This window comes from Antennarius striatus, chromosome 7, assembly GCF_040054535.1.
Source record: "Antennarius striatus isolate MH-2024 chromosome 7, ASM4005453v1, whole genome shotgun sequence".
NCBI lineage: Eukaryota > Metazoa > Chordata > Actinopteri > Lophiiformes > Antennariidae > Antennarius > Antennarius striatus.
The window spans coordinates 21,354,623-21,367,065 of record NC_090782.1 but is presented as its reverse complement, the minus strand read 5'-3'; the positions used below and the strand labels follow the sequence as shown (position 1 = coordinate 21,367,065).

General features: G+C 42.7%; 1 protein-coding gene across 1 annotated transcript in view; it reads left to right on the top strand.

The window, feature by feature from the left end:
* The window catches only part of raver2 (ribonucleoprotein, PTB-binding 2), a 53,713-nt gene that overhangs the window by 4,304 nt on the left and 36,966 nt on the right, over positions 1–12,443 (top strand). Inside the window, exon 2 of the mRNA XM_068319936.1 lies at positions 6,753–6,819. Within this exon, the coding sequence (XP_068176037.1) occupies positions 6,753–6,819 (67 nt within the window). The remainder of the gene's footprint in view (positions 1–6,752; positions 6,820–12,443) is intronic.

Sequence of the window (12,443 nt, the reverse complement as noted above, 5' to 3'; positions counted from 1 at the left end):
TGCATTCACAAGTAGACTCGTACAGAGCTGACATAACTGCAGATGCTGCCCCGATCTGTCTGTCGGTCTCCTGTCCCCTTCTCGCCTCATTTGTGAACCTCGAGACACTTGAACTTCTCCACTCGGGGCAGCAACTCATCCCTTAACTGGAAAATGGTGGATTACTTACGCCAGGTTTGTCCTCAAACTATATCATTCACTCTTCTTATGTTAGTTTGTAATTGGCAAGCTCAGAAGTATTTATGTGTATTTGAATTTACGTGCAGCCTTTGTGAGCTCATTCTCATAGGCTGCTAAAAGGCAGCAATATTGACAGAATGTCTGCTGTCATAACTGGTGAAATGGTCTCAAATGAAATTGGAGCTGAAGGGATGAAAGGTTCAGGAGAGGCCTGGAAAGACAGTGTGAAAGGTGTCGTCTGGACAAGTACAGGAAGAATGTGTCTGGGCTAATTGGGTAAAAGGCTAGGGAGCAGTAATGAGAAGCGCTGAGGAGACGTCTCATTGGTTAAACTGCCATCATATAGCTTTATTCATAAGAGCAATTCTTGCTTGGAATATAAAAAATATCTTTTGTCTCTGTTTTGTTACCCCCCCCTCCTCTTGACTTCGCCTCAGGGAATGGAGAATCTCTGTTTGCACTTTGCAAGCTATGCAAATCTTCCGCCTGCAACTACTAACGTTCATGTGTGTGTGTGTGTGTGTGTGTGTGTGTGTGTGTGTGTGTGTGTGTGTGTGTGTGTGTGTCAGTGTCAGCGTCGGAAAGAGCATGTGGACGGGTTCAAGATTCTGCAGGTGTATAATGAGCCGGTGGAGAACACTCTAGTTCTGCGACCGACTAGGGCACATGTGTCAAACTTAAGGCCCGGGGGCCAAATGTGGCCCGCCACATCATTTTACGTGGCCCGCGACCGCATAAAAGGACAGAGTGTCTAAAAATAGATGAAAAGTGTGTTTTAAACAAAAGCTACATTTTTTTCTTTATTCACTCGTATAGTTTGATCCTTGATTGATGGAGCTCTGTTGGTTTCATAACCTGACAAATTTAATGGATTTATGTTATAACGGAGCAATAAGCACATGTATTTTCTCTGTGAAGCTGTAATGTTTTTAACTTGAATTAGTGATGAATTCAGAATGATTTAATATTAAGGAGTAGTTACATTTAGTTACATTACATTGAGTTGCTTTAAGTTACATTTATTAGTTACATCTGGTCCTTTGATTGCAGCCATTATGCTGATGTGGCCCTCGGTGAAAAAGAGTTTGACACCCCTGGACTCGGGGGATGATGTGCAGCAACTTCCACCTGACCTCATCCATCAGGGAGGCAACAACATCCAGTCAGCAGCACCTCTTGGGAGGGGGGGCAAACACCCCCCACCCCCAGTCAGACAGGAGTAAGACGTATATGATGGTCCGCTTTGTTACCAAAGGACACAGCAGATTGCAGGAAAGAGATCACTTGTGTTGGTGTCTCTGTCGGAAGGATTTCAATTTGTTTTAGCGAGACGCTGATGACAGAGGCAGAGTGAACAGCGTGACACCATTAATCGTCCCTTGAGTCAACGGTTTATTTTTTTTATTTTTTTCTACAACGTTTTTAGGAGTTTCTACCCATGTGGAACAATGGGATCTGTCATTCTGTCAGGATAAAAAATGGAAAAGGTGACAAAAATGTCACTGTTGTAAGTTTTTATTGAACACAACAAACTTTTTTTTTTATTATCCAAATTACCTTTTTCATAAATCAAGTCAATCCTGTCAGAAATACCTGCATCATATTAACTTGCAGGACAGCATCTGGCAGTAAATACCTGCGGTGTGTAATGCTACTGTTTGGTAAATTCTTGTCATTTTTCAAGTTTCTCATCTTGTGTCAGACAACAAGGAACATTTATATACCTAAAACAGGCTGCCGTTATTCATTCATTCAGCTGATATAGAAGTTATTTTATTTCTGCCATCACAGGTTACGTGAGGCCGAGATTTATTTAAAGGTGAGATTTTCTGAGTCTGATCAGCAGAGTCGGAAAACGTGTCGGTAGGAGCTGCTATAATTCCATCCCTCTTGTTCAGATTTTTCCAAAAACATTACGTCTTACCTCACCTCACTGAAACAAAGTAAGATATTACAAATTAAACCTGAATTAGACGCATTAAACCTGAAATACTTTTTTAAAAGATAGAACCAAGCGTGAAGCTTTCTTTTTTTTTTTTTTTGGTTTAAAATCTGGAATGAAATTTAAAATGTGCAATTTTTTAAAATTCGGTTCATGATGAAATCCCTATTTTGCAATATGTGAGGAAAAAAAATTCCTGAGCAGATTGACTTTCAACCATTCCAAAACAGATGAAAAAAGAACTTCCTTGGGTGGATAATTATAAAGAATATTGAATAAATAAGTTATTCTAATGTTAAGCACTTAGCTGTGGGAATAGCTTTTGGTTTGCTGTGTTCTCTTTTTAGGTGTAGGTTATATCCCGTCATCAGTGGGTCAAGGACACCGGTACCGTCGATAAGGAGGCCGAGCCAAGTGTGTCTGTCCCTTTATCCTCCTCCTCTCACTTCATCAAATCATAGCCCAGTTTTTCTCTTTTCCCCACTAAGGCCTCGTTTGTATTTGTAAGCCGTTTAAATTTATGACCGCAGGACAACGGAGAATAAACATGAACAGATGTCGAAGTAAACACCTCGTTCTCTTTCTTCTTTGCTTGCTGAGAGGAAAGGATTTTACACAGTGAACACTGTAGACAGTATGAATATCTTTGTCGTTATACATGTTGTGACATGAAAAATTGAAAACTGGCAAACCGTGCAAGATTGCAGATCAGGTCAGGACCATCTAGTTGCAGCCAAGCAGGACTTACCACTGGTAAGGCCCCAGTATCCTCCCTGGTTTCATGTTCCACCGTGAGACGAATTAAATCTATCAACTGGAGGAGTTTTTAGACTTTTGCTCAGACTTCTGCCGTGAATCCGAAAATGCAGAAACGATAAAATTGCTGCTTTTTCAGGAGCCTTTATTTGACAATATCGCAGCACCTTCAAAGAGGCAGGGTTGGCATGAAGGAAAAGTTGAGCAGTGTTTAGGGGGAACGGGGGTGCGTGTTGGGATGATCAGCTGATGATCGGGCGGCGCTGGTCAGTCCTAATTGCATCATGTGAACACCGAATGAGCCGGGTTTGTTCCAGATGTTAGACCGGGCCGCTGTCACATTCCTTATCAGCGTTTCCTCCCAGAGCAGTTTGTTTCGTTTAGACACTGTGTGTGTGTGTGTGTGTGTCAGTATTGAGGCTGGTGCTGACTACGTGTTGGAAATGTCAGCCTCCTCAGGTGTTCAGAGGAGCAGAGGTTAGAGAACAGAACTGAACAGGTCGGCGTTCAAAAACAGACCAAAGATCAACCTGAAGTGGGAACGCCGTGTCAGCCTTCCTGCTGGTTGTGCCCACTTACCATCTACAGTAGGTTCTCCATCCAATCAGTGACGGGCATGAAGATCCACAATGAAGTGGTGCGGGTGTCTGTTTCCAGAGTTACCCACCTCGGTAGGGTAGGCGACAGGTAGAGACTGTCGCTCTACCATTCAAAACGGTTACATTCCATGTGAAGGGAGTTTGCCGTGTCTTTGAATGCAAAGCTGATTGACTCTTTTTTTTACTGTTTTAAAAATCCCACGAGCGTCACCACGCCATTACAGCAGCGTTAATTAGAAAGCTGTTGTAACAATGTAGTCGGAATCTCAATGAAGTGAATTTGAGCAGCTTGAAGGAATGCGATGGGATCTTGGTGAAAGTAAATGGTCATTAACACGTGGAACGTAAAAAGAAATAGCAGGATTACACTGGATAAAGAAAGTGCAGCACGGTGCCCATATCCAGTAAAATGTACGGCTGAAGAAAATAGGCAGGACTGTTTGTTCTCTTAAAATAGTCTTTAATGTCCCGTTATGTGCTGTGAAATTCAATGTTTCAGCTCAATTTGAATAATGAATAGCGCAGGTATGGGTTAGTCAGGTATCTCTAGGTTAACGCAGCAGCTCAGCTGCATTTAAGACAATAGAAGCATGAAGGAAATAGATTTATTATACTGGAACTACAATATAAGGAAATGTAGAAGGAGGCGTTTGGTTGGCAGTAATGTTTGGAGTCGCTGCTTAAATCCTCTCACGTTGGCGCTGCCACGCTTTGATCTGAATTATTTAATCCTGTTTTATTCTTATTGTCTTTGTCTTGTTGTTAAATTGCCCACAGGTGTGATTTATAATGGCACTAGTGCAGGTTTTGTTTTTTTTCTTTTAGGTGATTCTGAACCTTAAATTCAAACTTTAACAGGTGATAAAATGTAATGGTGGGTGTTTCCACCCATTTTAAATGTAAACCAGAAAGGGGATTCAGGCAGAGCACATGAATTCACCACAAGACCCAACAGTCCCTCTTAATTAAATCAAACCCTAATCCAAATCCAACCAGACCGTGTGCCATTGAAATGACTGTCCTCAGGGTTCTGCAGTGCAAGTGAAAGAAATGCGAGGCCTGTATTTGGGTCCGCGCTGTTATTTAGTTTCTTCGTCCTCACATGCTCCATACTTCCTTCCAGTTTCATAGTAATCCATAAAATTTTGTGAAATTCTCCTGAGTTTTTTTGTGCAACACAAATACAACAATCAAATCAATGCTGGTTAAAACACGACGTCCACCATGGAGGTAATAAACTTCTATTTTCACTTGTCATAAGAGGAAAAAGACGCACGATGAGCGTTAATTGCTTTTGTTTTACGAGTTTTCTTTTCATCTTTCTTTTGTTTCTGCTTCCCGTTTTTGTAAAAAAAAAAAAAATTGCGAAATGGGATAACAACCCAAAAGCTAAATAAACGCTCTCCCTCTCTCTGGTAGCTCGGCTGTGATTTTAAGGGTGAGCGGCGCGAGCTGACCCGCTGTGTGGGCTGCCTCGGCTGACCTTCACTGATATGAGACATGATGTACATGAGTGGGCTGGATGGATGGAGGTTTGAGAGATTGGAAATAGGAAAATGTTTTTTTGTTTTTTTTTTTAATGTAAAATACGATCATTGTATCGCCAATGAGTTGTTGCTTTACAATTATAGAAAGTGCGTTTCTTTGTCTCCGTCTTTGAATGGATGCATAAAACATGTCCAACATTAGCTGGCACCAATCAACAGGCGCAGGGCTTTGGCAACATTAGTCGCCAGAACAGAACAGCCACGTCCTTCTGAATGCCAATCAGCTTTTGAAAGTCTGTTAGCACTTTTTTTTTCTTCTTTTGTTCACACTCAATCCCAATTATAAAGCCCTCGAAAACAAAAAAAAAAATCCTCATTTATTCCCTCTATTTTCAATGCTTCAGTAAAGGTGAACGGAGAAGTAACGAGTGTAAGGGTAGATAGAGACGGACCATACAACGTGAGGAGTGTGAGATCATCACACATGTCCATCAGCGTGTTTCCACTTGAGGATAAAACATTTTTCAAGTCCTGCCGGCTGCAGATTTTCCATTAACTGTTATCTCTAGTGGCACTTAATATTAATTGCTTTACGCTGAACTGACCTTTCTGCTGATACTGGGTGTAGACCGCGGCTTGCCGGATGTTTTAATGCCGTGTTTTGTTGTACGTGGCATTCCGGCTCCATCTGGAACTGTTGCGTTCGTACAAAATGTTGGGATGTGACTGGATCCACCTCAAAAAGTAGCTTTATACTTAAGGTAGGTGGACCGCTCTTCCTTCAGTGGATGAACTCCACTTTTATTACCTCAATATCCACGCTGCGTGGGCATTTCGACTGCTTTGATTACATAACTCTGACAGGACACCAGAAACTTTTCATCTATAAAAAGTCACTTCAAAAACATGATTACCCGTCAGACAGATTACTGCCATCGAAGTCTGTCATCCAAGAGCTTCTAATGAAGGAGAGACTCGCGTATGCGTCAACAAATGATGAATTTTAAAGTAGAGAAAATGTGTTTTAACATATTAGCTGGAGCGACTCTCCCAGAGTCCTGAGATTCCATCAACTCTTCCCTGAACTGCAATCTTCTCAGACTTTGAATGAAGACGGAGAGGATTTACGTCCTCCAATGCTCCTATCATGAGGGACGTCTGGACAGTTCGCTAGTAGCTGTCTGTCAGCGTGGAACCTGAATCCGCTCAGGATCTCGTCTTTGTTCCTCTGATGCATCAGGGCTGCTGTGCAGTTCAGCCTTTTGTACCATGTCTCGATGTCAGACGCTTCTTCTGTCTATCTATCATGGAGGGCCTTGGTCTTCCTCATCACCTTCTATTGCTGTCTGAGACAATCTCGTAGCACATCCGTCCCGGGGGGGAGGGGGCTTCTTCCTGATGTATTCAGGGATGCTCTTTGCCAAGGCTAATCCCATTTCTTTGGACATAATGTCACTTTTATTAGTGACTGCATGTCTTCTGGTTGGTCCACCCCTTCGCTTCCTCTCACCTTCCCTCTTCTTGCCACCGTATGAAATTTATAATTATTTTGTCATAATGACCAGGTATGGAGCCTTTCTTTTCTTTTCTTTTCTTTTTTTGTCACACTAGTTTTCTTTATTTCTAACAGAGGTTTGACCACTAACCAGTTTAAAGGTCTTCTCCCAATTTTTATTATTACTATTATTATGAAAGAAATACACAGGTCAGATTCTAACCGGTTGGACTCTGATGATTTCACAGATTAATTCTTGTGTGTTTTTTTTGTGTTTTTTTGTTTTTTTACAGGAAGTGCATGAAATTCTGAAAGAATACGAGCTGAAGTACTGCTTTGTGGATCGCAACAAAGGCACAGGTAAAACACACGTCTGCTTGTACTCCTATACTTGTGAAAACCATCACCAACATGCATTTACTAACTTAAACCACAACTAAACAACTCCAAACATCACTAATAAATAACCGAGAACACAGATTAAGGATTCTGATACTAAATTAAAACTGACTGACTTGAATTTTCTACAGACATTACATTTTTATTCTATTATTTTAGTTATACATTTTGGCATTTTTCTACCACATTGCTCGTCTTTTCCATCTGTTAGCTGTCTCCAAAAGCGAAGGCTTTTTCATAAGTCTGCAAACACATGTAGACACACATGTGCACACGCACAGAGGAGATCCCAGAGCATGTCTCCATCCAGGGAAATCTCTCATGCTGCCTATATTTAGTCTGTGCAGTCAGCCAAGCACCTGAAACATAATGCTTTTCAGAAAGTGGAGGGGAGCTGTAAACAGCTGAGATATCAAAGCACCAGCCTGTCTGAAAGGTTAATGGGGTTTCACAGCCTGATGAAACACAGGCCCCTCAGCAGAACCGCAGCCGCGCTGCTCATCGGGCTGCTGGGGCGGCGGCGGGTTTTGGGCGCCGTTGTTCTGGGACGGGCAGCGGGGATCCAACGACAAGAACATCAGAGCTTCATCGAAGAAAAGCTTCATTCCTCCATCAGCAACATGACGCTGGACACACCCTTCTGTTGATTCCTAACCATACACTCCCTTCTCTTTTGTTCCTCCAACTCTTCATTTTCCAGAGAATCACAACTCGGGTCATTTGGAGGGGTTTATTTCAGCGTCATGTAATGTCTGGGAGTCTCAGCATGAGCTGAATTAAGGCAGATAATGATTCAAGTAGAGTTTACGCTCGTCTTCAAAGGCGTCCATCGAGGGCGGCGAGCGAAAGCGAAGGGGAGGTTTTTCTTTTGCTGATTTTACTTGGGAACATTGTCATAAATTAAATGAGTACATAAGTGCGTCTTTAGGATAGAAAATGTCAGGCTGTGGGAGGTTTGGTTCTTCTCCCGTGCCAAAAACAGAGGCTCTCGCAGCTTGTTAGCTTCAGAGTTGATTAGTGTTAAGGATGTGCTTAAATAATCTATTTTTAAATCCACAGAAGAGGAGATTGCGTTACCAAAATATGATTCTAAATTCTAGGAGTAGCATTTCATGGTCACAGGGGGCGGCGCGGGGGGGGGGGGGGGGGTCAAACAATCATGGGGCTACATTGATTTAGGGTGCGGTGACATAACAGGGAAACTGAGCTACATTGGCTGCTCTCTGGGAATTCTCCCCCCCCCCACCTCAGGAGAGTCTCAGTTATTTGTTAGTTTGCCAGCATTGGTTCTATTTAGATGGAAAACAGTTTACCTTCCAACAGCTCCCTCATTTACTTCTGAAATCCTTTCTCCAGGATCTCACATAAAGGGCACCTGGGGGCTGGATCATTCTGCTTCTCCCCTCTGTAGATAAGATTCCCTGGGTTCCCGCGGACCGCTGACTGGAAGGGAATGAACTACTGTAGTATGGATTCTTTTTTTTTTTAAACAAGATGGAGGTGGTGCCACTTATGTGTGAGGTTAGATATTCTTCAACTCCAGAAACTGAAACTGTTTGCTCACTTGCATCGTTTTCAAATGGGAACCAGGTCATGTGTGTGTGTGTGTGTATCTGTGTGTGTGTGTGTGTGGTGGGGAATCCCCGATAGCTTCAGATAGAAATGTTGAGGATTCATTTCATGCCTCTGTAGCTCTTCTCCTAGTGTATGTGTGTGTGTGTGTGTGTGTGTGTGTGTGTGAGACAGGTAGGGAAGCTCACACGAGTCTTTAACCTACTGACCTTTTCCTGCATGTGTGAACAAAATGCATACATGTGCAACTTTATGTGAACAAGTTTTGTAATTTTTGAAATATTTCATCACCATTGTGAGATGAAACACAAAACAACACGAGTTTATTGTGTTTTATGAGACATTCTGTCATGTAAAGATTGAATATTTTGCGTCCGTACACATCCAGATACATGTATTTTTTCACTGCAGGCTGTCAGATTATTTACGAGCCTCATTTCACAGGCTGAAAATATTAATGACCCTAATTATCCAGCAGGGACGCGGCGGTCAGTCCCAACATGCCAGCCATTGGATCGGTTTTCATGGCAGCTGGATAGCATCACGCCAGCTGAGTGTTTACCGTTTGACTCACCCTCCCTTTCCTCACTCCCTCCATCTCCTTCCACCCCTCCAGTCTCACCACTTCAAAAAAAAACCCCCCAAAAAAACAAGACGTCAATTTTTGTCTGTCATCAAGCAGCTGTTGAGTTTTGAAGTGAAGAATTCTGGGATGAGAGGAAAGTGTTAATGTCAATTTATGTTAATATGAAATGATATCACCATCAATTTTATAGTCTAGAAAAATGATTTTTTTCCTGTGGTTTGTTCTTGTTATTCAGTGGATTATCAGACTCATAAATAACTCTCTCTATGACGATTTTCTGAATAAGACTCTGTTCATTTCTGTCTTTGAAGAAGGTTTTTTTTTTCTCGTTCTTCTTCCTCTTTGATTTACTTTCCTTTCTTTATTTTCTTTTGTCAGAGTGTCGCATCACCTGTCAGATGTCAGCTGGTCATTTGATTGGTTTGTGGCTTTGACGCAGCTGCACTTTATCGGGGTGTCATCGCACGATAACGGTAAAAATTTCCTGCCGTGTGCATCCAGTGTAAGATTAAAGTAATTCATCAGGTGGGTGAGGAGAGACTCTGAGCCCCCAGCAGGAAGTTAGCCATGAGTTAGCCTTCAGTTGACACTAGGAAGTGAAACATCTGCGCCATAGTGGATCAGAAAATATTTAAATATCTCCTCTGCAAAATAACACATTTTTTGCTTTTTTTTTGTGGAGTAAATATAGAATTTTACATCAAAACCCTGAAACGAAGCTCTGATGTGACAGTTTATGCAGAAATAGCCCAAAAAAAAAATCAAATTAGCCTTAAGTATGAAATTGGATTTACATTGGTTTTATGTATGCGTCATGTTGTCTTCAGCCTCTGGGCTCTGTAATAAAAGCACGATGAAATATTAATCATGCGACGGGAATGAAAGCACCCTTTGTGAGGTTTGTTTTAAGGATCTTCACCCAGATAAATGAATCTTTAATGTCGCAAAGTTTATGTGATTGCTTATATTACAAAAGCTAAATTACAAAATAATAGCCTAGATTTCATTGAAATGTTTGGTATATTTTTCATCAGTGAGCTCATTTTGGTCACGGCGCTCTTGTAAAAAGAAAAACATTCAGAAGAGAAGTTATATCCTAACAATCAAGGTTCAGTAACAGAGACAACTTTTTAAAATCTCATGCTGTCATCCTGAAGTTCTGCTGTGGAGACGGTATGAATCAAAACTCCAAAAAAGGATGCGTTTGTGCACCATGTGATTTATTTGGTGTGAAATACTCTCATATTACCAACCAGTGGTGTCAGCTGAAGAAGGAAGAAAAAAAATCACTTATTATTCCCCTCTAGGGAGAATTTATTTGTCTGTTCTAGTCGTTATTTGTCATTAATCACAGCTCCTTTGTGGCGAGCCGATGAGCAGCTTGTGAGGGCATGGGGCTTTGCTCAAGGGCACCTCAGCAGTGCTCAGGAGGTGAACTGGCACCTCTCTACTGCCAGTTCATACTCCAAACTTTTTGGTCCACATGGATGTTGAACCAGCCGCTCTCCAGCCCCCAGATGTTGGGATGAATTCTTGAAGGGGCGGGGGGTCCGGCGGCGGTGCAGGCGTCCTGGGTTGGGGTGGTGAAGGGGTGGCGGTGGGTGTCTGATGTTTCCGTATGGCGACAGCAGCTGGATGATGACAGCGAGAGAGCAAGAAGAGACCATATTAAAACTTTGACAGCTTCCAAGTGATTGGCTATCAGTGGAATGTGACTGTCTGTGATTGGATAAATGGATAATGATGTTTGTGATCCAGAGAACACGGGCGGCGATCGGGTCTTCCTGTCTGAACTGTCCCTTTAGGGATGGACTCAGATCTGACCCGATTCTTCGCTCCCTTCGCTCCAACAGAATCCCGTCGGTGCAACAAAAAGGATTGTCCTGATAAACCGCCATCCTCCTTTTAGTCTCGGGGGTGTTCCTCGTGCCTTTTGTGTGGTGGTTTGGCCTGCAGAACACCTACTGGCTCTCCTCCAGCCTCTGCTCTGATTGAAATGTACGGCCTGGAACAGCTTTGGCATGCTTCTGCACCTCATGACCATATCAGCGCTCTGAGCCGGCCGCCGCTGTTGGACTTATTAGGTCATACTGATGGGAGTGTTTATGTCTGCCGAGGTTCGTCCTGCAGTGCACATATCTGTGTTAATGTGTGTGTTTAAGCGTGTTCCCCCTGTGTGTGTGTGTATGTGTGTGTGTGTGTATGTGTGTGTGTGTGTGTGTGTGTGTATAGTAGTTCTGTGTCTCCTTTTGCGACTTTGCTTCGGGCTGTTGCTTCAGTTACTCGGCTAATTATGATTTCTTTTTCTTTCCCCTTCATCACCCACTCTCTTGAGACACACACACACACACACACACACACACACACACACACACACACACACACACACACACACACACACACACACTGATGTTAACCAAAATACTTTCAGTAGCCAAAATATCTGCACTTAAATATAGTTAATCCTCCTGCTTTTCCTCCATGACTCCTTCCCTCCTTGTTCCCTCCTTCTCTTTCTACTTTCCCTCCTTATATCCTTCCCTCACCTTTTTTTTTTTTTTTTGCAACCCGGCAGCAAAGGAAGCTTGTTAGCCATTCAGAATGTGAAGTAGCCGTCTTTATGAGCCTCCATGGCCACATTACGATCTGCTGTAGTCGCCAGCGCTGGATAGAATCTCATGATCAGAACGGATTAGATGCTGGATGCAAATCTGGCTCATCCTCATGTCGGTCCTGTTGAATCTCTCATTTGATCTTCGGGCTTTTGCATCCAAATATTTCAGCTCACCTTTTTTTTTCTTTTTTTTTTTTACCAGACAAACTATAAGTGATGGGATGTGTCGGTTATTAACTCGACCAGGGCGCTGCCAATATTTAATTTTAATGAGGCAGATATCTCTCTTGGCTTCATCAGAACGGGTCAAATAAAATTCAAATGCAAATTCACGGCATAATTAGATTCAATTATTCATTTCAGGTTAGATTTCATCTGACGTGATCCATTTCTGCTGCCAGTCAGGTCAGGCATTGACAGTGTTAGCGTTGATGGTTGGATTGACTTGTTGTGGATTCTCTTTTTTGCCCTTCCACAAATTCCCCCCCCCCCATGATTTTTAAATGAAGCCCTGGATTCACACTTTTACATGGAATCAGTAGATGAAGTTCTCATTCTGCCTGTTATGAATCTGAAGGCATCAATTCATGCAGCCAAAGCTTCCACATGACGGCGCCGGGCCAGGGTGCCCCACCAGTCCAGAGGTATGCGTACTAATTCAGCAGGGCTGCGGAACCCGGGATCTTTCAGCACAATGGGGGGGTTTATCAGGGGTTTCCTCGCCTTTCAGCGGAGGCCATTGTGTTTGTTTCTGCTCTGTGGAGTATTGAAGACAACACATGCTGGCTGAAAGCTCATTGGCCCGTCGCTCTT